This window comes from Phocoena phocoena, chromosome X (genome assembly GCF_963924675.1).
Source record: "Phocoena phocoena chromosome X, mPhoPho1.1, whole genome shotgun sequence".
Classification (NCBI taxonomy): Eukaryota; Metazoa; Chordata; class Mammalia; order Artiodactyla; family Phocoenidae; genus Phocoena; species Phocoena phocoena.
The window spans coordinates 28,731,450-28,759,045 of NC_089240.1; the positions used below are offsets into that span (position 1 = coordinate 28,731,450).

Consider the following 27,596-nt stretch of genomic DNA (forward strand, 5'->3'; position numbering starts at 1 on the left):
CCTACTAAATGAGTTTACTAACCACTGGGCATGAGGAACAATTCTTTTCCATTGCTCATTCAAGAGAATAATGTTTGTTTTATCCGAGGTTTTGTTTTATCCCCAGTTCCTTCAAGGCTTGGATGCAATCTAGCATTGTCAGTAATATTTTCTACAAGCTAAATTTAGATAGCCCACGGTGGTTATATTGAAAGGATTTATACATATAATACTGATATATGTAAGATTTAAGAATACTTAGGAAAACCATAAGATTTAAAACGAACCTGAAATGTAATGGTTTAGTGAAAGGAGATTACTGACCTAGAAAAGTTTATATTATTTTTGATTAGTTTTACAGGAAGAAGAATAGCAGAATGAGTTCATCAGATATAAACTGCACAAAGTGACTTTGGAATGAGGAACATTTGACATTTAAAAACTTGCAATAACCAGGTCAAATAATGAAAATGGAACTTCTCAGGGTAAAACAGAAGGTAAAAGAAAAAAGGTAAATAAATGCAAGGGAGTGATATTCCTGTGATATATCTGACAAGGTTCTAAGGAATAAATCTCTTACAAATATTTCCATGCTTTTGAAATTTTTGGTGGTGGCAGGGAGATGGATAAACTTTTCCAGTTTTAGTTTGTAAATAATTTAAGCATATGCATTCCTAACATGGATGCTGTAGAAAGTTATGTCTCATTCAATAAAGGAACCATCATCTTTCCAATAAATGGCATTCTTGCCTTTTTAGACAACCACTGAGAAGGACATTTTATAACTACAGGGACTAATGAAAACACATCTTGTATCATTCAGCCAGTTGATATTAGGTTAGGGCTAGGAGGTTCCTCATATGTTTCAAAGGATGTGGTTCTTCCAGATCACTTCAGATTTCAACATTTATCCTAAGGAGGAGTCACTTTTGTTCCTTAATATGCAGAATACAATCTGAGATTTTATTTTCATTAGGCATGGGGTAAGGGCCTTTAAGGGTAAGCAGTCTTTGTACTTATCAGTCTTGGTATGTGCGTTTAAATAACCGAAAAATGCTGCTGATTAAATCTTATAAAATAACTTCACACAGAATGTAAGATTATAAAAGGAACCATGAAATATCATCTTTAAAAGTTTGAGTGGATTTCCTTAACCAGAATCTTAAACAATAACTAACATTTAGGGAAAAACCATGCATTGGGATTTATCAAATAAACAGCCCTCCTGATAGACCTTCTGCAGATACTTCTACCTTCTATATATTTGGTTCTTTCAGATCCATACATTTTTTTCTCATAAACTGTTTATAATAGAGAATCTCTTTCCAACACTCAAGACAAATAGGATTTGCTTTTTAAATGTGCTGAGTGCCTTTTATAAAACATCTGCCATCATGTAGTCAAGCTAAACAGACTTCTCCATGTTCAAGAGAAATTCCTCAAGTATTTATATAATCCTTCCAAACGTAATGCATTTAAAAGATCAAAAATTTAGAAAAAGCAAAGGAGTTTCACTGCCCTGCAGCATGTGCTTTTATACGTTTAAGGTTCATATAAAATTTTAAGACTTATGGGCATAAATCATACCCACTTTTGCCATTGAAAGATGCATGTATTGAATCTTTTATTATTAAATGATGAATAGTTCAATATATACAACATCAAGGGTGGGCTGCATTGGCCATTGTGGCCTTGGGTCTCTACTGGCAGGTTTTTTCTCTTCCCTCTCATATCTGTACATTCAAAATGTTATTTTTTATTTTAAACAAATATAGAAATTTACATTGAAAAATACCTTTCAAAGGCACATTTTGACATAGAATACATCATAAGACTTAATACTGGGAACACACTATAAAGATACTACCCCCTAACTTTAGTGACTAAGCTCTACATAATCCATTAAATATTTTTCACCATCCACCATATACCACATATTAACTGTTGAGGACAAAGACTAAAAAATGAACTGTTTTATCAAATTGCTTAAAGACTAGTGAAATGAGTTAAAATTTCTCTCTATTTTGGATGCATTTATGATAATCATACATCACAAGGTAACTCTTAACCGAACTGTGTTTTTGTTTGTTTATACATTTCCTCTTTGACACTAAAGATTTTAAGCAGTTAATTTAAAAAAATCTCATAATATTAAGGAAATATAAACATTAAAATGGTGAAAGAATATTGAAACAAACATAGCAAAATAGAAATTTCAATGCAGGTAGTCTTATTGAACATAAGGTACAGAACTAAACTTTTTGGCAAAGTAGCTCTTATAACTAAACTAAGCAAAATTTCCTAGATGGAATACTGTATACTAGAGGGCTTCATTTGCTTCCCTCTATAAACCTGCCCTCAAAAATGATTTCACAACATAGTAAGATAAAAGACATGCACACTTTCAATATAATATTATTTAACTTGCATTTTTATAAATACCGTGTATCTTATACCTGGCAATATAGAATGCCACTTTAAAGACAGCAAGAACCCTATGTAACCCATGCAACTATGGTCAACTAATCTATGACAAAGGAGGCAAGCATATACAATGGAGAAAAGACAGTCCCTTCAATAAGTGGTGCTGGGAAAACTGGACAGCTACATGTAAAAGAATGAAATTAGAACACTCCCTAACACCATACACAAAAATAAACTCAAAATGGATTAAAGACCCAAATGTAAGACTGGACACTATCAAACTCTTAGAGGAAAACCGAGGCAGAATACTCTGTGACATAAATCACAGCAAGATCCTTTTTGACCTACCTCCTAGAGTAATGGAAATAAAAACAAAAATAAACAAATGGGACTTAATGAAACTTAAAAGCTTCTGCAAAGCAAAGGAAACTACAAACAAGACAAAAAGACAACTCTCAGAATGGGAGAAAAGATTTGCAAATGAAACAATGGACAAAGGATTAATCTCCAAAATATATAAACAGCTCATGCAGCTCAAAATTAAAAAAACAAACAACACAATCAAAAAATGGGCAGAAGACCTAAATAGACGTTTCTCCAAAGAAGACACACAGATGGCCAAGAGGCACATGAGAAGTTACTCAACATCACTAATTATTAGAGAAATGTAAATCAAAACTACAATGAGGTATCACCTCACACCTGTTAGAACGGGCATCATCAGAAAATCTACAAACAACAAATGCTGGAGAGGGTGTGGAGAAAAGGGAACCCTCTTGTACTGTTGGTGGGAATGTAAACTGATACAGCCACTATGGAGAACACTATGGAGATTCCTGGAAAAACTAAAAGTAGAATTACCATATGACCCAGCAATCCCACTACTGGGCATATACCCAAAGAAAACCGTAATTCAAAAAGACACATGCACCCCAATGTTCACTGCAGCACTATTTACAATATCCAGGTCATGGAAGCAACCTAGATGCCCATCGACAGACGAATGGATAAAGAAGATGTGGTACATATGTACAATGGAATATTACTCAGCCATAAGAAGGAACGAAATTAGGTCATTTGTAGAGATGTGGATGGACCTGGAGACTGTCATACAGAGTGAAGTAAGTCAGGAAGAGAAAAACAAACATCGTACATTAACACATATATGTGGAACGTAGAAAAATGGTACAAATGAACCAGTTTGCAGGGCAAAAATAGAGACACAGATGTAGAGAACAAACATATGGACACCAAGGGGGTAAAGCGGGGGGTGGGGGTGGGGGTGGTGTGATGAATTGGGAGATTGGAATTGACATATACACATTAATATGTATAAAATAGATAACTAATAAGAAGCTGCTGTATAAAAAATAAAATAAAATTTAAAGAAAAATTTAAAGAACCCTATGTAGCCAGAGCTATCCAGTTTTCAGCCATGTATACTGATTTCAAGAAAAAAAAAAAAAACAAAAAACACTTGGCAACAGCAATGGCAAAAAATTCTAAGATACATAACTAACATTCATTATAATGAGAAAAATTTTCAATTATAATATAATTTGTAGCCATATTATTATTATCGCAAAAGATCTCCATGTGTACAAATCAAAGTAAATGATTAACTCAATTTTAAGTTGAATATGTAAGGAAAAACATAATATTTTTTCCTTGATGCAAGGAATGTACGGGGTTGGGGGAAGGTAAACAATTCACCTTATGAAATTATTTTCAGCGATAACTAGCTTCACTTTAAGAGGAATAATTTCATATTGCATCAGAATATGAATTTAAAGATTATAAGATATGCTTGTATATATTTTTATGTTCCGTAGAAGAATATTTTGAAATAAGTGCAACTATTTCTATTAGTACATTTCACAGATGACAAAGTGGAACCAAAGTCATGAAATTATTTGACAAAGATCCTGTAGTTAGTGAGTGACAGGGTTAAATGGATACACTTCTTCTGGATCCTTGGAATCAATATATATAAGGTGCAGACGTATCACAGGCCTATTGTGTGGACTGAAATTTTAATATAATACTTGTCTAACATAAATTAAAAATTTGGAATTTATATCTGAACACTGGATTTTATGAGTAATAAATGGAAGCAGTTTATGTTTGGTCAAAGATATTATGTTCTGACATACCCCAAAATACATTAAGTGGCTATTTAAGTTTCTGAATACTTAAAGGACACATAAAATACTACTTTTAAAGAACACTTTAGAATCCTCTTTATCTAAGATCATATGCCAGGAAGAGTGAACACTATATCATTTTTCAGATCAGTGACATTTGACAACCATTCAGTCTAATTCAGTGACAATTTTCAATGATGTGATTAATTGAATATTTGAACATAGCTGACATTTGAATTTTCACCCTAGGCTTTTTAAGTACTCATTTTGGATTTGTGGTTTAATAATGTACAACAACAATCTTATTTTCTTCATGCTATCTCACCTTGTATAGTTGAAATTACTTGGTAAAATTGTGCCACTGTCATAGACAATTGATGAGAGTAGTGAACATAATTATGAGATTTACAACTGTGTCAGTTAACATTAAATCACGTTAAATCAGTAAAGTCTCAGTATATGCCAGGGTATAATGCAACACTCTATTTTTTGTCAGTTTCTTTAAAATAATGATGGAGTGCATTCTATGACTTCAAAAAGGCACTGGGATTCATAAAGTATACACTTGGAAATCTTGGGATGGAAGAAGAGGAACCAAACTGGGATCAGCCAATGAATGGAAGACAGGTATCATAATGCATCTGGAGGACAGTTTAAAACACCACAGACAGTTAAATCTCCCTACCAGTTTTTTAACGGCTAAATTCCTCTACCAGTGAAAAAAATCAATCATTATTCAACTTTACATAGAATGATTAAAAATGCAAATTTGTATTAGAGGAAACTCATTGACTGGAATTTAATTATATCTAAGGGAAAAAATCTACCAATAAACAAGTTCAAATGACCCATTAAATATTTCTTTACATCTGAGAGAAGATGGGGTTAAAGACCTGTAGAACTGTATTCAGAATGTCTGGTGAAGGGGACTACCCACAAACAAGAGTGGAGAAGGATAAAGGAATGATAGAATGGCAGTATGAGAGATGTTTCCCTATTATCTGAGATTTGCTCTATCTACCTTCAATAAGTTACAAATAAATGGAAGCTGTGGATACATTTTATCTTGAGCTAGTATGTAGACAAACACAACCATTTGGTAGAGTCATCCCCTGTTTCACAGAATTTTGTATTGTCTTTTGTTTGCTTTTTTAAACCACGGCCAACTTTATTTCAAAAACCACCTCCACTCCCTCTCAGCAAATATTGTGATAAAGGCATCACTGCACTTAGAAGTACTTCCTTCTCAATAAGTGGTTTTCACAAATAAATCATTGATAGCAGGGATAACTTCATGTTAAAACAGCCACCAGAGAGAATGCAAATCAGAACATAAATGTGGTGTCTGAGCTCTACAAAGCTAAGTTGTGAGTGACATTTGAGTGAGGAGAGTAAGTGAGAAGTCAGGAGAGAAAAGAAAGGAAACTGAAGCACAGGCTCACACTGAGTTGCTAGTTTAGAATTAGGGAATATGCTAAAACTAGTCATTTATGGCAGAGGAAGAGGCCAAATTGGAGGAGAGGAGGATGGGTGGGGAGGGGAGGAGGAGAGGAGGGGAGGAAGGAAGGAAGGAGACAAAATGAACTTGACCTAAGAAGATCTTGAAACTACCACAAATATCTTTTCAAAAGGAAGTTTCTAATATCCCTTTAACAACAAGGGAGGGCCAATTTTTTCCAGGTGATTTTAAAAATTAGGTTTGTTAACAGATTTGTAGAATTGGAAGTCCCCCTCATGATTTTCTATTAGCAATTATCAATTTCTTAAAACTTTGAATGAACTTACCACTAGTACCATTGGACCCAGAAGTCTTTGTAAAAAGTTTGCTTGGTTTTGTTTTATGATTTCTTAAGTTCCTTTGGTTATTGATGTAGGTACTCTATATTCCACTGTGTTCATTCTTGTAATTTATGATTTTAAATAGAATATAATCCAATTTCATTGCTTTTTTATAATCAACATATAGTTCTGTGTAGATTCCATTTTGGGTTTCTACTCTTGTACTTATTTTTAATATTTTCTATGTTTAAATTGCATACATTTGATTTATTTTCCTCTTTTTTCTGATTAAATTTATAAGAGATTAGTCTATTTTATGATTTTATTACAAGGAACTAATCTCTTAAATTTATCTAGTGTTTCTTTTTTCTAACTCATTTCTTCATTTATCTTTTATTTCCTACTTTCCTTAGAGCATTTTTTTCTTTTTTGTAACATTTATGGTTGAAAGCTAGAATTAATTTATTTTATCTTTTTTTATTTTTTTAATGAAGATAAAAGCAAAGACAAAAATTGAACCTCTGGGTAGAACTGAGGCCATTTCTCATGGGTTTTCTCATGGAATGCTTTTTCCTATAAAAACATGGACTTGTACTCTTGGTTTCTTATACGCTTTAAATTAATCAAATTGAATTTTTTTAAGTATTATTAATTTCTACTGTTATATTATTATCATCAAAGATTATGCACTTTAAAAGTTCTTTTTATGTGTTTAATGACATTTTCACTACATTCTAATATATTATCCATTTTTTATTTGTACATATGCCAAGGACGTTTTTTATATGTTTATCTTCACCTACGCCTATAGTAAGTTTTATAGCAGGGTAGAAGTTAGAGATAACTCTTAGTCTATCTTCCTTTTCTTACACTGGTGTTCCCCAGAAGCATGGGAGAGTAATGTCAGCTGGTTCCAAAACTAGCCAGAAACCACCTCCACTCCCTGTCAGCAAATGGGGGAGGTGGTATGGCCTTAAAAGTGAATGGCTTCCGAGACTTCCCTAGTGGTCCAGTGGTTGGGACTCCGCACTCCCAATGTGAGGGGCCCCGGGTCGATCCCTGGTCAGGGAACTAGATCCCGCGTGCTGCAGCTGGGACCCAGCACAGCCAGAATAGATAGATAAATAAATATTTAAAAAAAGAAAAAAAAAAGTGAATGGCTTCCTGCTACACCCAGCAAGGTTGGGCCCTGGCCAACATTAGGGCTCTTAACGTAGAGATTCCCAAGTCTTCTTTTGACCAGAAAAAAAAAAAAAAATAGAGCTATCTAAAGGGCTGGATTTTCTCTGATTGCTCCCCCTCCCACATTCTTAACACCTTCTTTTTTTGAGATGACCCACCTAGTATGAGATGGCTCCATCGTCCAGGATCTCTTATCCTCTGGCTTCTAGTTAGGTTCAACCAATGAGCAGCACTGGCAGACTATTAGAGGACTGAATAGAGAGACTAAGGTATCAATCTCCCACCTCCTCCAGCAGGCCATGATTTGAGAGTAACTGCATTCTTTAGGTACCTATGGTTGCACTTGCTATCCAGTGGACCCATTCCCAAGGTTAGAGCTTTCATTGGTTTAAGGTAACAGCTCTCTCCTTTTGTCTCTTTAGGTTTAGGGGTAGTAAAGCCTATTAACTGAGGCTAGTCTCTGATGCTTCACCATTCATCGTTGGTTCCTTTAATCCTTCCCATATTTCTGTATATATTCCTTTTATTACAGTCTTTTCAACTTTGTCTTTGCATAGGCTTTCTGATTCATTTCAGGACTGTTAATGACACACATGGCTTCATGAGATGACTTGGGCTTGGATAGTGACTATATCAGTGGATAATTCAATGGACTAAAAATGAAAGGCTTTTCCCCCGCCTATAAAAGGCACCACATAGGTCTACTGATGTCTGGCCATTCCCTAGGGATAGGGGAAATCAGTCTTAATAATGACAAAGTTAGAATTTTCTGAATGCCTGTTTGTCAGATTTGGATTTGGTTCATTTAAATGAAATCATAAACTACTGTTTTCCTTGCAAACCTAACCTTATGGGAGAGAAGGTTTATGTATAATTCACACAGATTTTATAGAATCATCTATGCTTGGGAGTGTCGATAGGTAGAAAATCACTACTAAATCTACAGTTTATGTTATTTTTATTCTCAACTTTTTTCTTTGCTGCTAACTGTGTTGTAATCTGACAATGGTGAATTAAAGGCTCTGAATAAAAATATATTTCCATCATTTATTCTTTATGGTTTTAGCAGTATTTCTATTATGCAGTAAGTTGTATTATGTTTTAATTATTGATTTCAACTTTCTTGGATAAAAATGATATTTTCAAATACTTATAAGTTTTTCTTCGTCATTAATATTCTTATCTCTGACTTTTAAAAGAACTTGTTTTATTACCCATTTAATTTATAATAGCCCTTTTATGTTTAGTCATTTTCATCTCACTTAGAACTAAATTCAAACCCTAACCATGGCTCCCCATGTTCTCCTCTTCCCAGCACCACCTTGCTACCTCTCTGATCCCCTACTCTACTACATTTTTTTCCACACTCAGTCCTCTCCACCTATTGAGTCCTATTTCCAAATGCTTTTTCTCCTCTAGGTCTTTTTATCCCACTGCCTGGACCATTTTCCTATAGATAATCCCATGGTTCACTCCTTCACTTCCTTCCAGTCTCCACCTATGAGACAACCTAACCAAAGGCCTTCCCAAACCTCCTAGTCTATTTGTCTCTTCTTCATTCACTTAGCTATCACTACATACATTATACATATTTAACATCCTCTGGTATTTGACTCTAAACTCCATGACATAAACGATTGCATTTGTTTTGATCACTGACTGCAGTGTTCCTACCATTTGGAATACAACCTGACATATAGTAGACACTCAATAAATAATGCGCTGAATCTAAAAATACTAACATTATTCTGTTTAAGGTATGACTACTCAAAATCTCTAATCAATGCCTCCTCTAGTTCATTCTGAGAATTTGTGATTTTTAAAAGGAAAATAGTTCTATCTACTATTTTACTTAATATGCTTATTTATTTATATCCCATCCCAGGATCATTTAGTCACCTGCTGTAGAATACCCAAGGCCATTTTTAGGAAAATATTCTGCTCTTGAACGTTCTCTTTCTGTGTTTATTCTTTATGCTAATAATCAGAGAGTAAAAAACATGTCCCTTGGAATACTTTCCATTTCTTTTCTGCTTTCTTTTATTACAAAATAATGGGAAGTATAAAATGATAATACATTTACTTTTGAGCATTTGTATTCTGTGTCTTTTGGCCTGGGGCTAGCTCAGGTAAAGGTTATTTCACACAAGGTTTTGGTTTACACTGGAGAATGTTCTACTTGAGATTCTGTCCTTTAATACAGAGACCTCAATTATATGCCATTCCCCATTAGGGCCCTGGCTCAAATGAGAGCTTTGTGGAAATTTTCTTTTGAAGGACTCCTTGTCCAATTTAACCCTCATTCAGGAGTCTTCACCTGCTAAAACACTGGAATTTTATCAAGATTTTCTATTTTCAGTAAGAAATATGACCTCCTGAGAAAAGATCCATATATTGCATTAATCACATTCTAATTTTGTATATTCACTTATCACATTTTATTAAACAATTTCATAATAAAATACACGGTCTATGTTCAGATAGATAAATATGGCCATAATTTGGAGTTTGGCAGGTTGCAAGATCAGTTTTACTTTCCCTTCCTACATTCCTCTTATTAAACTTTTTTTAAAAAAGTTGATAGCCAACATACAGAAAATATACTTAAGTGTACAGCTTGATAAATTTTCTCAAAGCAAATGCACCTGTATAACGACCACCAGGTCAAAACATGTAAATCTTCAACATCTCTGAAGATTTCATCCTGCATTTTAAAATCTAACCATTTTTCTGACTTTTAAACTCATGGAAGCATTCTGCCTATTCTTGAAATTTAATTAAACGAAATTACAGTAGATATACTTTTGTGTCTCACTTTTTTCTCTTTCTGGAAATTGATCTATCTTATGTACTGTGTGTCACTATCATTTGCTTACTTTCATTCTAATTTTGGCTATTACAAATGAAGCTACTATGAACACTCTTTCATATATATAAAATAATATTATATATATATGAATTTTTTGGCAAACATAGAAATGTATGTCTATTATATGCTAAGGAATGAAATTTTTGGGTCACAAGAAATGCACATTTTTATCACATTTAGTATATAATGCCAAACTATTTTCAATGGCTGTCTGAATTACATTTCTACCAGTTAGTTGTGAGAGTTCAAGTTATTCCATACCCTCATCTACACTTAGCATTATCAGTCTAATTTCAACCATTTTTGTGAATTGGTATTGGTATCTCATTGTAATTGTAATTTCCCCAATTATTGCTGAGGTTAAACACACTTTCATATTATTCTTGAACTTCTGAACATCCTCTTTTGTGAAGTTCCGGTTCAAGTTCATTGTCCATTTTTTCCATTGGATTTCTTTTTCTCATTTTATAAAACCTAAAATTAAATAAAGTATAGAGGAAAATCATAGGAGACACCTAATATACTCAATAGTGTAAAGATGTCAATTCTTCCCAAACTGATCTATAGATTTAACTCAATGTTGATCATATTCCAAAGAAGGTTTATGTGGAAATTAAAAAGATGATTGTAAAATGAACCTAGAAATGCAAAGGGCTAATATAGCCAAGAAAATACTGAATAAGAAAAAAGTGGTAAAAGTTCACCAGATAACAAGATGCATTATAAAACGGCAGTATTCCACATGGCATGGTATTCATGATGTATAGACAAACAGAACAATGGAAGTGAATTTAAGTCCAGAAATAAAACTACAAATGTACTGAAAATTTTTTATGAGACACTTAGTACTAGAGAACAATGGGCAAGCAACATTCTTTTTAATAAGTGATGTTATCGTTCAGATTCCAAGTGAAAAAAATAAGCTGAATCTTAACCCATTCCTCATATCATATACAATAATCATTTCCAGGTGACATATAGATCCAAATTTAAATGGTGAAATAATAAAGCTTATACGGATAAAAGCAAAATGTAATACCATAATGGCTTTCAGCAGGCAACTATTTCTTAAACAGGACACATAATTATAAAGTGAAAGTTTATAAAAATGAACTACATCACAATGAAGAACTTCTCTTTATCAAAAGATAAAGTGAGTTAAAATTTTAATCCACAGAGAAGGAAAATATATTTGCAATACATAAAATAAACAAAGGACTCATATCCAGAACATAAGAACAACTCATAATTTTGATGAAGTTCAAGTTAATTTTTTCTGTTTTTGTATCATGCCTTTGTTTTCACATCTAAGAAATATACGGTTATTCCCAAAGTCACAGGGATTTTATTTTATGGTTTTTCTTTTTATTGCCAGAATTTCTTCTGGTCCTATATTGAAAATTATAAAATTAATAATTATAATATATACAAAAAAACCCCAAAATTCATAATCTATAATCAGTATGTGAAAAAACAAAACTCTTATCAAAAAAAAAAATCTACAGTTTCATTAATCCACTACTTTAGAGGAGATCCAACAGCCTATGTTTTGACATTTTCTTGCTTGGAAGAGATCAATTTCTTCAACTAGATTAAATCTAATAATTCTTTGAGTTTTCTGCTGTTTTCCTTGCTCTTATATTTTGTAATGGAATACGAGGAATTGATATTTAAAAAGACATTTTCTTTGTCTAAGTTCCTAATATTGTTAAAATGTTTTCTTAATTTATATGCTACTGATCTTTCAAAATGTTCTATAGGATGAAATAATGCCATTTGCAGCAACATGGGTGGACATAGAGATTATCATTCTAAGCGAAGTCAGAAAGAGAAAGACAAATACCATATGATATCACGTATATGTGGAATCTAAGATACGTACAACACAAACGAACACATCTACGAAAGAGAAACAAACTCACAGATATAGAGAACAGACTTGTTGCCAAGGGGATGGGGCTGGAGGAGGGAAAGATTGGGAGTTTGGGATTAGCAGGTGCAAACTAGTATATACAGGATGGATAAACAACAAGATCCTACTGTATAGCACAGGGAACTATATTCAATATTCTGTGATAAACCATAACGGAAAAGAATGTGAAAACGAATATATATATTTATAAGTGAAACACTTTGCTGTACAGCAGAAGTTAACGACATTGGAAATCAACTATACTTCAAAAAAAAGTTTATAAAAAGGTTCTATAAGACTGCTAATAAGGCAAACATTCCATAGATTATCTTATTCTGCTGCAGAAAACTTGCAAATATAGAGTTAATCACTGCAGGAAAATAATAAAAATATATAACACTTCTGTAAAATAATTTTTATAGGTTAAATATGATAGTAACCTTTCATAAAACTGACCGATTACTACACAACTTTCACTTCCATTTCCAGAATGATGTCCTCTCCCTGCTAGATGAGCTGAGCAATATTTGGGGGAGTATACATCATTACTAATCTATCACTAATTATGGTTATTTTAATAGTATATGATCAATTATTTGAATTTATCCTTGAAAGAGAGATGTAATGTAATTAGGAAGTTACAAAAAAAGCCAGTAAATGTATTGGTTAATTAGAAAGATTGTAGGAAGTTAATAAGAAAGGAGGGCTGCCTCCAATATCATGAGAGAGGGGAGGAATCTCAAAGTCACCCTGAGGAGACAAGAACTCCTTTCATCTACACACTTGTTTACGTACGATTGTTGACTTTTTCTAATACCACACATATATTTTCTTCTAGTTAAACTTAATCAAACATAAGAATAGAAAACAAATTTGCAACTCTTATGCTGAGTTGAAATACTGAGTTTTCTGTGTAATTTTCATACTTGGATGTGTTATCTAATAAATGTTGGCTTAATTCAAACAAACTTTATCATCATGTGTGAACCCACTTTATACAAAAAAAATAATAGTCAGCCTATTAAAAGCCATTTGTTTCACGAACACTGCTGTAAGGAGCTGGGTTTACCACACGACTTAATTTGGCCACCAAATATAACTGCATTATGTAAAATCTAAAAACAACACAAAGTGGCCAATCAGGTCTGGTTCACACCTTTCCCTGCCCCCACTGTGAATGCATGCATTTACTTCCTGAATCACATTAGCAGATGCACAAGAACTAGAACATGTGCTCTCAATGATAACTGCTTTGACTTATGAGAGAACTTGAAACGCTTTCTCTGTTTTTAGGGCCAAAGCACTCACTCAAACATTAAGCATGCTGTCTCATGGTATCCAGACTCTGTCCAGGGCTCCACTTACATTATTTTTCTGCAAGACCTGTAGTGCCTTGTTGACATTGTTCAGGGCATGAACTCTTGTGGATCCTTTTTCTTTTGGCTGAAAACAAAATGAAACAATGTTGACTGCCCAGGGGAGAGAAGGACAATCTACCAGAAATGGAATAATTGATATATTTCACTTCTAAATTGGAATCTTTTAAATGATCATAGGTTGTGAGGCATTAATATAATGAATTTAAGTGCTTCAGGTTAATTATCCTTGTCATAGGAGTTTCTTATAGCATGGAGAAACTCCTTATAGCATGAATCAGTTTCTTATAGCATGAAGAAACTCCTTATAGCATGAATCAGCCACTCCTCAAGAAAACTGATAGCATTTTTTTTTCTTCACAAAAGAGTTTGGTTACCATCTCTCCTTCATTCTACACCTCAGTTGCATGACCACGAAGAGAAACATCAGCATGCATAAGGACATTTGCTAGTAAGATAGATAAGTGAGTCAATTCCCACACCTTTTAGGAAAGTTTAAAAGAGATTTGAGCCTAGCAAAATTCTATAATGCCAAATAGGCTTAACGGAAACTATTTCTGGCAGTATTACCTTAATTGTCTTAGTCACTGAAGCTCAAAACCTCAATCATCTTTGGTTCTCTAACCCTCACCTTCAATCCCCAAAGTCTTATCTTGTCCTGTAATGTTTAAACTAACATTTGCATAGTGTATTACAATATATGGATTAACTCATTCAGTTGTGGAGTTTTAGAAAGTCTACCATTATGATGCCTGAAGTATTTACTCCTAAAATGAGATCTACCCTCCTAAAACAATTTTAACTACACAATACAATGCTGTTAAGTATAGGCACAATATTGTACAGCAGGCCTCTGGAGTTTATTCATCTTGCAGGACTGAAACTTTATACCTGTTGAACAGCAACTCCCCATTTTCCATAACTCATATTAAGTGTTCTTAAATCCTAAGAGTTCTCATCACAAGAAAAAATAGATTTTTTCTATTTCTTTAATGTTATATGAGATGATGGGTGTTCACTAAACTTATTGTGATAATCATTTCATGATGTTTATAAGTCACATCATTATGGTGTACACCTTAAACTTGTACAGTGCTGTATGTCAATTATATCTCAATAAAACTGGAAGAAAAAAAGACAAAAGACTAAATAAAGTTAAAAGTTAAACTTAAAAGGTCATTATGTATAAAAGCCTTATAAAGACAGCCACTAACAAAGATACCAAATAATAATAGAGAATAATATCTATTAAATAATATAAATTATATTACTGAAAATTTCACCTTCTTGTTCTGCATATGATAGAAGATGCCAAAACAAAAATAATATTGCAAGGCTGTTTTTTTCAGGAATAGGTCCTGTACTGCTACTTAAGTCAGTAATTAGTAAATTAATTAATTTTACTGGATCTCATAAAACTATGCTGAGTTTGTTTCTGGTCTGGAATTCTTCTGAGGTTAATGTGAAGTTCCTTATAAATACTGTAAGTCACATACCAGTCTTTGCCCTGTCAGGCCTTCAAGAAGGTCTAGGAGGCGTCTCCCATCCTGCAGGTCACTGAAGAGGTTTTCTATGTGCTGCTTCCCAAACTGAAATAAGAAACATACCCGATTAAAGAAAGCATGCTTCCAGTGATCCATTTCTACGAATACGCCTTTTAAAATTTAAAGCTATGTTTAAGAATATTTAATGTATCTAATTCTTAATCTGCCAGGGGTGATGGATGAAAAGAGAACCTCCAAGTAAAAAACAAAAACCAGTAAATCATCATTCGGCCAAATCTATTTAAATATTTTTCTCAATAACAAGAGTTGGAGATCTATAGTCTAATGGATCTAATTAACTCAACTTTTTGAATGCTGATCCTATAAAGGAGAGAAAAATTGTTTAAATTATCAGGCAGTTGGGCACTGTTTGGGAAGAAGTAAACACACAAAGAAACAAAGACCACAAACAATTTGCCCTGGGTGGGTACATAAGATTTAACCATTTTGTGTACTTGGAAATAGAATGAATAATCATAGAGGGTTCACCATCCTTCACTCATAAAACATGCTTTCTGCACATATACATTTTACATGCTGCCTCAGAATGATCCAGTCTCATATTGGATGGTTCAAATTTTAGAAAGGTATGATTTAAGTTAAGTTGAAATATGTCAGTGAAAGCTCTTCATCTATTTTTCTCACTTCTTTACTTGAGAATTATACTGAGGGAAAACAATAGCCACTAATAACATCTAACATTTTTGGAGTGACTATTCATGAGAAACACTCCACTGAATGAACTGATCTTGTAATTTTTGTGACGTTAGCATTAGTATACTCATCCTACAGATGAAACAGAGACAAAGAGTCCTACAGATGAAACAGAGACAAAGAGACAAAACAAGAAGACAATAAAACCAAGATTTTGGCCCAGATCTGTCTAACTCCTGGGGCTCTTGTTCTTTCTATTTTATCAAGCTGCTTCCTTGGCCTTTTCCTCCTTCCATTTGATTATCTTTCAAATATTTTATTTCTTCTGTCATACCCCCAAATATCTTCTTTTTCTGGTTCAAAGCCTACAATCCCTTCGTATGAAATCATTCACAACTCTTTCATCACCCAAGTTATCAAGAAAGCCCTACTTTATCAATGACAGATGCTTATTGAGCACCAATAAACCTGGGCTAGATGCTAGAGCATGCACTAGTAAATGAGATGGATATGACCCCAGCCCTTGGGGAACTTCGAGTCGAGCAGGGAACACAAATATTCCTAAAAGGTAATGCTACAGAGAGGCAGTAAAAGGAACCCAGGAGCACATAGCCATGGGAATTCCCATAGTCTGGGGATCAGGAAATACTTCCCTCAAAATGTCGGGTGATGGGTCTAACATTAGCCTTGGGTGATTGGGCTCTTCTCATCTACTCCTTTGATCACACACCAACTTTATATTTCACACAGCTCAAGAAGAGCCCTCGTTTCCAGGCAAAAGACATCTCTGAAGCTTCTAAGATTGAAGACAGAGGATTCAGGCTCTCCCTACAGCCAGGTAGCCATGTCCAAGACAAGTCCGGATAGAGCCTAGGTGCTTCAATTAACGATAACACTGACCCCTGCAAGAAGTCCACCAGTCCCTCCATGCCAGGCTTTGGAAATCAAACCACATATGTGCTTTGACAAAGATAACTGTAAGTTATTCTTTTGAAATTCTACTTGAATAGTTCTAATTAAAAATTTCAGGGGAAAAGAAATGACAAAACACTAAGATACTAGAACTTTTAAAAAGCACTTTTAGTATACATAATGTACAGGTAGATCTTAAAACAACAGTGCCATTCTTATGAAATAAGGAAAGCTTTCTATTAATAAGTAAAGAAAATGAATGTGGGCTTTATAATAATTCTGTCAAGAACCTCATATATAACCCGGAATAACTTGGCCTTTGGGGGATAATATTAAGATTTCATTTTCAAATTGGTTGAAGGTCAACAATGCCTTGAAAATGCTATTTTGTTTTGTTTTGTTTTGTTTTCCAGGAGCAAAATTTTACAGACGCATTTGAGAATTGAGTAGCTTCTAAACTTACGGACAAAAACAATATTGCCCACTGAAATGTGTCAGGTTTTGAAGAAAATAAAATATAGTTAGTTGACAGAAATACTTGCTGTTATTAAAAATATATATCTAGATAGGCAGATAGATAGACAGATAATAAAGTCTGGCAAACCAGGAGGGATGTGGGCGGTAAAATGTTCATTCAAGGAGAAGTGCTGGGACTTGGAAAGGAGTAAGTCTAGAGGCAAAGAATAAAGCATGAACCCCAAGGCCATAAGGATCATCTAGCATCCAAGATATGAGGACTAGAAAGCTTATGCTTTGGGGCAAGGAGCTTAAACAAAGGTCAAGAAGGCAAACAGGATCTTGCTTTGATACAAACTTATACACACAGATGAGGTATTGATATTTTATAATTCTCCCTTTTAAACTGGAATCAAACAAAATAGAGAGGGAGGGAAGGACTGCAGACTAATCAGAGCGCACATCTGGTTGGGGCACCTAGAAAGCAGTGAGGTGATAGAGAAAAAGACGGTTTTCGGTATCATATATAACTTGCAAACTCATGCAATCAATGATATATTAAAGTATCACAACTGAAATCCAACTTATATTTGTTATATCCACCACAATCTCTAACAGGGTGCTTCTCAAAATGTTCCAGTAAAGCAACTTTCAACAGACGAGACTGAATTTATTTACCCCGGAGCCTGGCAGTGTAAAGTACATAGTGACTGCAGGTTCAAAATTTCTATGAAAGCATATGTTTTATGTTAAGAATTCATGGAGATTTTGTCTTCCTCTCTTAATGCATGTTTAACTTAAAAGTAATTTCAAGCACTTTGACTGAAAATTCCCCTCCTATGGTCTAATTAAATTGATGCTCAATGAAATGTACAATATTTAGCCTGTAACTTCATGGATGTTCAGGTGTTTAGTCTTATACCTCCTGGACTATGAATATCCTAGAGAAAGCAAAACCTCTCTTTTCTCTGGAATGGTTTTCATTTCTTTCCTAGATTCAACTCCTCATTCCATAGCACTATAGGTATGACGTAGCAAAAGTAGCACATGTTTCTGAGGAAGAAATAGCTGATTTTTCGAACCCGAGTCTTCTATTCACTAGCTGCATTGTCTCCGGCAAGTGACTTAGTCTTTCTGAGGGACAATTTATTCATTAGTATCAACAGAATGGGGACTGAAATAATAGCACATCAGTCTTAAGCCTCTGAAACAGTGTAGGTATGCTGTACAGACTTGGCAAATAGTAGGTACTCAATAAATATAGAAAGCTTTTTTCTGTTTTATTCTACTATTCCTTGGCTTCTTTTTCTTTGGCCAAATACTAGACATAAGTACAATTATGCTTAATTATTGAATCTACCAGAAAATACAGAGCTCAGATACAATGTGTTCTGTTTTCTCTTAGTTTGGTACCCCTGTAAGAGTGAAAGTCAAGGAGGGAAAGTGTCCTTCCATATTCAATTACTAATACTAGTACATGTGGATGGCAAAAGGGAAACACTCGGAGCCTTCAAGCTCTTTATCTTTTTGTTGTTCTTTTGCTTACTTTTCATTAAATCTTCTTCCGTTTTCCTCTCTTTTTATCTCCTATGAACGACATCTACTATGCCTTTTTGCTACAAGTGACACTTACTTCATGAAAACAGTATTATTTCTTTAAAAATTCCCCATCTTTAATGGCTTTCTTTTCAATTGTATGAAAATTATTTTATAAGACACATAAAACATTAAATGTGCCTTGGGTCATATGACTCTGTGGCTCTCTATCTTCAATCCCTTTCATGACTAATATTTTCTTTAAAAAGTGAACTTTTGGTATTACTTAGCAGTTTCTTACATTCACTTACATATTGAATTCTTCCTTGCTAACCTAAATATCAAGATGAAAGGACCATAAAATGAGACAGCAATCCTTCCAGATCATTGTCAGGATGATATAAAGAAATTCTACATTTATATCAATTTCTTTACTTTTTTTTACAGACAGTGTTCAAAAAGAAACTCAGACAGGTTGATTGGTAACTGGCATAAACAAAGTGAAAAAATCAAAGTAAAAAAATTGAGAAAGGGACAGAAATGAATTGAAAAATATTTAAATAGTTTCTGACTCTTCAGAGTTCTGTCAATCTTTTAACCTGTAAATACACAGAGATCAATACCATGTTGCACTAAAAGAAACTTGAAGAGCACAGGAATAATTTAACATGGCCTTCTGGTGGTAGAAAAGTCAGCCTCTGGACATCCGTGTTGCTGAGAAAATCAAGATACTTCTCTGTGATTCTGAATCTTTAGCTATTAGAAACACCAAGAGCAAGAAAAACACCAAAGAGGAGAGCAAATTTGATTCCAAACTTATTGGTAAATCCTGCTGACCAGCTCCCATAAAAATAATGCAACCCACTGTAATATAAATAGGCAGTTTTCATAGATGATTGTTTTCTTAAGCATGGGTTATAAAAAGTATTTCATAAGATAATTTTATTGAGGTTAACTCAGTGAATGTTCACAGACTGAAGACATTCATATTATCATCACCCCCATGGTGAAAAAGAATATGATCAGCATCCTCAGAGCTTCCTCACACCCCCTTCTGTGTACTAGCCCTTTCAAGGATGACTACTCTACTGACTTTTAACACCATAGATTAGTTTTGCCTTGAAAGGAATCTCTTAAAAACAGAAGAATAAGGCTGGTTTAGTATCTCATTTTAGGAAACTAATAATTGAAAGACATATGGTTTAGGAAGAGAGAATTTGGAAAGAAAAAAAAAAGTTGCAGTGATGAAATATGTTTTACAAAGCACAGGGAAGTACTGCAATACAATGAGTAAGAATATTCTCTCTGCCCCAGAATTCCTTGGTTCAAATCCCAGCTCTGCCATATTTCATGTGTGTGATATGAGCAAGTAACTTAATCTCTCTGGGTCTTACCTTTTATCAACTGTAAAACAAGGATGTAGTATTACCTAACTTGTGGTGATGCTGTGAAGATTTAAATGCATTTGGAATAGTACTTTGCTCTAAGATATACTCAATAAATGTTAGCCATCATGAATTTATTCCAAACGTTTAACCCGAATAATCCATATTTTCCAAAATTTCCTTGGAATTTTTGGCTCAAAGTAACAGAAGGGGTCAACTTCAAAGTATTGGTATGGGGATTAAATGAGTTAATAAATATAAGGTGTCCAGCATGTTTCCTGGCATAGGAAATGCTCCATAAACCCTAATCACATTTCCCATTTCCCCCTTTCGTTAAATGTCATCACCTGGAAATAGAGAGTAGGACTCTCCTTTGAGGGTGCCAGGATCCTAGCAGGACTTGGCTAACTTGAGGAGAGTTAATAGGGAACAATTCAAAAAGGTGAGGGCAGGGTATAAAGAAACCACCAAAACTGGTAATAGAGAACTGCAATTATCACTCCTAGACACATAGGAAAAAAGAGAAAGAGAGTGGTTATTGGTCCATGAACAAAGGGAGAGTCAAGAGAGTCACCTGACATGAGCTTTGATATTTTGGTGATGAATGCAGCTATCTTGTGGTAAATAACTGCCCTGATATTTCTTTCCTCCCTTCCTCCGATCTCCTGTAAATGCTCCCAAGAGCCAAAACCAACTGGAAGCCAGAGAGCAAGGGAGTCCGCTGATATCATCCACAGAGGTCAGCCTCCCAGGGAAGAGAAGGGCCGAGAGTGGTCCCAGAGGGATAAACCAAAGACATTCAACACCCTAGACAGGGAAAACAATTCCCTTGATCCACAGGATCAATGTCAGGGATGCCCATGTCAGAAAATAAATGAAGGCCCCAGTGCTTCTCCCCAAACTGCCTATATTATTTTTATCTCTGGTAATGTTGTTTTAAAGACCCAAATATATCACTGGGACACTTTCTCTCCTATAATAGGGGTATCAAAGTACTGGAATGTTTAGCAGGCTTTAACAGATGAAAATTAACATATATTATTCATTGTTCCTGAGCATCAAATATTTTAAAACTTCTATGTACCAGAAATAGCACTAAAATCTGGGCTGCAAAGATAATGTTTTAAAAAAATCCAAGTTATTCCTTGGAGCTAAGAAGTGCTCAAGAGCTAAGTTAGATAATATAATAGTTTTACAGTCTCTCCAGATATGAAGTGTTATTTGGCAGTAACTCTTTATAAAACATAGTCACTAGGACCCAATGTGTATGTTACACTATTACGTATACAAGAAGAGATTCAACCAGATTGCACATTAGAACTTTCAACAGCAGCCACAACAATGGTTAGTGGAAATCAAGTCATTATCTGTAAATGGTCTATTATAAAACCCCAAGTAATGTGTGCTTAGCCAAGAGTCAGCATGGTTTGTTGTCTGATCAGGTCTACATTTAATATGGTTTGTAATAAAACTGAATTCTTAACCCAGGCGTGTTTTCTCATCTGTAAATTAGATAGATCAGTACTAATTCAATTACCAGTTATCCTGAAACAAAAATTAGTAAACTTATATGTAATTTTAATCTTGTATTTCTAGTTATAATGTTAACATAATTCAAAAATAGCTATTTTAAAACATGTAGAAACCTTATAAACCATGATTGTAGCTAATTCTGTTATATCACCTTTAAATACCCCCTATAAATTTAAAATTATGAAAGTTAAATTCAGTTTTTATTGAATCACAAAGGTGTAAGATTTAAGCTTGAGATAGCCAGGGAGGGAAATGGAGATTGGTTATATTCTATCCCAGTAAAGGCTTCTGCAACAGAAGAAGTACAGTATAAGGTTTGCAAGATAAAGCACTTCATTTCAAAGCATCTAAGTAACACTCTGATTCTTCAGAAAGAAAGAAAATATTGTGACACAATGGGCACACTCACTAGAGAAATGCCAACCATTAGCACTTAGCTTCCCGCAAATTGCAGAGGGAGAAAGAACTATTCAGACTTGTTCAGATCCTATGGAATGAGATTTTATGGTCAAAAGACATCTGTAGATGCCTTTAGTTAATAAATGTAAATTTTATTTATAAAATTAATATTCTTAAAATTTCTCAAATACATTGCAGTGCAATTGCGTGTGGACAATTATGTGACAAGACAGCCTCTTCCTAATCGTTCCCTGCCCCTACCTACTAGAAAGTCAGCCTTGGGCTATTCATTCTCTCTTCTCCCATGCTTATGAGGTGGGTCTGCCAATAAACAGTGTGAAATCAAGGGAACAGGAAACACACAGAAAGGAAAAAAGTCACATAGGCTGGAATATTTAAATAAGAACTTCTGTCCCCATTATACCTTTATTCCCTTCTGATAGGTTGAAACATATGAAATTTTAAATTCTGCAGTCAAATATGATTGAAAACTAGCAATTTCACATGATTCAACCTCATATATTTTGTAATGACATGCGTAATAAACATTCAGTGTTTAGTTTAAGTCAGCCACATTTCTGTGCACTGTACATGGACTATTTTAATTAATTCTTATAACAATCAATTAAACTCAATCCCATTTTACAGATGACACAACTTGAGATATAGAGAACTAAGTAACAGCAAATAAGTGGTAGATATGAATCCAAACATAGGTGGTATATTTCCAGATTTATTAACCATTCTCTACTTTGTAACTGCTGTTTGAGCTGGCATTCTTTGATGACAATGCCTTTCAGGGTCAGTATTAGATAAGTTTTATTTGTGTATTTTCATAATGTCTTTCAATAAAATAAGGATAATTTAACTAATTTATTCTTTTCTTTCCCCTGAGGTTTCTGAAGGTCAGATACAGTTATATAACCTACAAACAAAATTGCTTCTAATTTTAGGTTGAATTAGTAACTGAAGGGTGATAACAGTGATAATTCTACATATGTACATTAGAAAAATTCTTCAATGTCTTAAATTTCTATTGTTATATCACTCTTTAGGGGGATGCCTCGATGAATCCAGTAAATATTGTTCTAGAGACTAAAACAAATTTTTAACATGCAGAACTCACTCAAAGTTATATGGAAAATCTGGCTTTTTAATGTAATTAAATTAAAACACAAAAGCAATTGCCCCCCACACTAAAAACCTAGGAGGCTATAAATCAACATATAATAAATATAATTCTTAAAACTGAATAGGACTGAATAATAGTAAATAGAAGGAAAAGCTTTACTCATGTTTTTAGTGCAGTTATTTCTTGAGAGATCCACTCATACATGCCAAGTACTTATTGAAAGCCTTCCATGTGAGATTCATGCAGTTACATGTTAAAGAATATAGCACTTGGGGTCAAATAGGCCTTCATTTAATTGCAATTCTAACTTTTCCCAACTGTGTGAATTTGTATAAATGATTTAGTAATTTGTTTGTTTTCCTCGTGTGTCAAAGGAGGGAGAGTACGTTATTCAATTAAATGTAACAGCTATTATTCAACTACTTTTTATTGTGCCCAGTACTGGGAATAACTGGGAAGATAAAAGATAAAAAAGATACTGCCATTGTTTTTTCAGCTTTAGTCACAATCTATGAAGGATGTATGCAGTTAAGCAAAGATATGTATAGCACTGTATTATAACCCTATCAATAGTGGTGTTGTAAGCATCGTGCCAACACAAATAAGAGATGTTGTCTTCACTCGAGAAGATAAGAGAAGCAGGAAATGCTAGAACTGAATTTACAACATTGAATAGGCAATTAACAAGGAGATGTGAAAAGAGGAGAAGAATGCCAAGCAGAGGGACAGTTCAGATGTTAAGACTTGGATAAATTAAATTGCATTAAACCATGAAAAATCAGGTCTTAGAACACAGGGTATATGGAGGGATGGGAGATGATGAGACTTGAGATGTATGAGACACCACAACAAAGTGGACTTGGTCTGCCAACCTAAAGGAGCTTGAGCAAATATTTAATGGTCATTTGTTTTCATTCTTTTGAACAAGGTATGTAATTTTGAAGTGTTTACCGTATTTTTCACATTAATATTTAGAGTGATGTCTTAAGGTAGTTAACCTTATTTAGGAAAGGCCAATATAGACATTGTTCAGAGGTGAATTTTGGAGTCCTAATAACTCAAGAGAACTATTATTGTGTGGAAATATTACTTGACAAGGGAGTCATTTAGTTCAGGAGCAACTGCTCTAAATTATAAATATGAGCTCCTTAAAACTCTAAGCAGTTATCTACCTTTCCACTGGAACTTCTTTTTGCAGAAGCAAAGGTCACAATCTGTGGTAGATTAAACACAAAACTGGGCCAACTATTTCATCCCTTCCTGAATCCATGCCCTTTGCAGCAGGACTTTGCTGCTCCTCTCATGAGGAGGTGGTTTCTATTTCTCTACCTCTGGAATCTGGACTGGCCATTGCCTTGGTCTGGCCAATAGAGTGCAGTGGAAGTTATGTTGTTCTACTTCCAAATGTAGGCCTCACAAAGGCTTGAACACTTTTGCTCTCTTGGTCATGCCTCCCCCTTCATCATAAGAACATGCCTTAGCCAGATAACTGGAAGGTGAGACATGTGAAGCAGAACCAAGTTACACCAGTGGTCCCAGATAAGGTCACCCCAGACTGGCTGACAACCAGACATGTGGGAGAGCTTAGCCAAGATCAGCACAGCCACCTGGTCGAACCACAGCTAGCTAGAGACACATGAATAATCCCAGCAGAGAGCTGAAGAACTTCCTGGCTGATCGAAGAGCTGAAAGAATAATAAATACTTGTTGTTTTAACCTACTGAGTTTCAAGGTAGCTTGTTACATAGCAATAGTGAATTGATACATGTTCATATATGAATGTTTGTTTCTATACAGGAGAAGAAGTCTGAAAAATTAAACTGTATTATAAAGACTGATACATTATTTATGGAATATTTTTAAAGGAGCCCTTTGTGCAGAAGAACTCCAAGCTAGAAAACATTTCACTGCTGAAGTTGAAAATGGGCAAAAAGCCATTATCTGTAGAGATTTGACTCAATGAACGATCTGGAAAAGAGAACAGTCAATATACTCTAGAGAGCTCCTTCAATTCCATCTTGCAAAAAAAATAAAAAGTTCAACAAAGCCCTATTTTTAAAAATTCTCAGCTTCATGGAGCAATTAAAAAAAAAAGTGTCAATCTTAAGATTTACAATACTACCTTTAATAAAATGTAGTTTTTTTTAAAACTCTTTTGTGGTAGCTATATGTTGTAAAAAAAATAAAGATTGTGTTTCTTGCTCAACATGCTCATTTGAAGTTCACTTGAATCTTATGAGAAGTTAAGAAAAGGAAGACTGTTTCGTTCTCCTGTTTGATAGATTTTTTACTCTGCTGTCACTTTAGATAAAAATTCCTATTTATCTAATTTTCTTCATTATAAGTTCTAATTTGTATCAGTTTATCATTCAGATGTTTTCAAAATAAAAATAGTGACTCCAAAAGAATTCTCTCTCAATTAAACTGTCACCATTGGTTAGTGTCTCTAGAATAATACACTTTTAAATAAGTTAAGCTGAATAACAGCCAAGGCAAGTAGTTAGGTTTGGCACTTGTTCCTCCCAAAGCTCATGAGAAAAAATTTAAATTGTCTTGTACATTAACTAGAAAATCTTAATAGGCACCTGTTTATTTCAAAAATCGAAAAAACAGTTTAATAGCTCTTTAAATAGAAGTTTTATACCAGGACTTTTCTACTAATACATGACTTCACTGTAAAAGGTGCCTAATTTAGTAATTCATTTTTATCAATACCAAACATTTCCTCATTATAAAATACTGCTGTGCAAAACGTTTTATTTTATGAACACAGCAACTGTCCAAAAATACTATTGAGCAAAAAGGAAACAAACTATCTTGGCTTAAAAATATAAGAATTACCAGATTTTAAAAATAAAGAATACCCAAGAGGCACATAAAAAGATGCTCAACATCACTAATTATTAGAGAAATGCAAATCCACACTACAATGTGGTATCACCTCACGCCGGACAGAATGGCCATTATCAAAAAATCTAGAAACAATAAATGCTGGAAAGGGTGTGGTGAATAGGGAACCCTCCTGCACTGTTGGTGGGAATGTAAATCGATACAACCACTATGGAGAACAGTATGGAGGTTCCTTAGAAAACTAAAAATAGAACTACCATATGACCCAGCAATCCCACTACTGGGCATATACCCTGAGAAAACCATAATTCAAAAAGGGACATGTACCACAATGTCCATTGCAGAACTATTTACAATATCCACGACATGGAAGCAACCTAAGTGTCCATCGACAGATGAATGGATAAAGAAGATGTGGCACATATATACAATGGAATATTACTCAGCCATAAAAAAATAACAACGAAATTGAGTTATTTGTAGTGTGGTGGATGGACCTAGAGTCTGTCACACAGAGTGAAGTAAGTCAGAAAGAGAAAAACAAATACCGTATGCTAATGCACATATATGGAATCTAAAAAAAAAGGAAAAAAATGGTACTGATGAACCTAGCTGGAGGGCAGGAATAAAGATGTAGACATAGAGGATGGACTTGAGGACACGGGGTGGGAGGGGGAAGCTGCGGCAAAGTGAAAGTAGCATAGACATATATACACTACCGAATGTAAAATAATTAGCTAGTAGGAAGCAGCAGCATAGCACAGGGAGATCAGCTCGGTGCTTTGCGATGATCTACAGGGATGGGATAGGGAGGATGGTAGGGAGGCTCAAGAGGGAGGGGATATGGGGACATATGTATGCATATGGCTGATTCACTTTGGTGTACAACAGAAAGTAACACAGTATTGTGAAGCAATTATTCTCCAATAAAGATCTATTTTTTAAAAAAAAAAGAATACCAAAACTTATCAACATATGTCACCTGGTTGAATGAACTTTCTCAGTCTCTTAGATTTAAATACTACTGGGAATGCATTAGCAATCTATTATTGAACTTGTACTGTAAGATTCGAGATGGAGGTTTAAACATAAACTTAAATTTAAAATAGAAAAAAATAATTTTAATTGGTTTTAAAAATGGCTCCTTCTGATTTTAAAACCAGTGAATGTACTTTATAAAAAAATGATATACAGAAAAATATTACAAAGAAATAAAAGGTATAATCTCACCACTCAACCAGTGTCAACTGTATTTTTGCACAGTTATTTTTCTATTCATATATAAGCACATTTTTTTCAAACTTGAATTATCTTATATTTCTAGTCTTTCTCTTCTTGTCTTCCTCTTCTTCTTCTCATCTTCCTCCTTCATTCCCTGTTCTCCTTCATCAACCAAGGTGCCATTTTTGAGTGTTTCTTAATTAAACCAAGTTGTTCTAAGAATTTTATGATCAGTGTCAAACTTATTCTGTTTGACATTAGAAGAAATTAGTGAGAAAGGTATTGTTTCTACCTTTTTAGACATGAGGA

General features: G+C 34.2%; 1 protein-coding gene across 1 annotated transcript in view; it reads right to left on the reverse strand.

The window, feature by feature from the left end:
• DMD (dystrophin) overlaps positions 1–27,596 on the reverse strand; it is a 2,035,184-nt gene that overhangs the window by 1,747,576 nt on the left and 260,012 nt on the right. Inside the window, exons 3-4 of the mRNA XM_065901098.1 lie at positions 15,162–15,254; positions 13,655–13,732 (exon numbers count right to left, since the gene is read on the reverse strand). Coding sequence (XP_065757170.1) covers positions 13,655–13,732; positions 15,162–15,254 — 171 coding nt within the window. The remainder of the gene's footprint in view (positions 1–13,654; positions 13,733–15,161; positions 15,255–27,596) is intronic.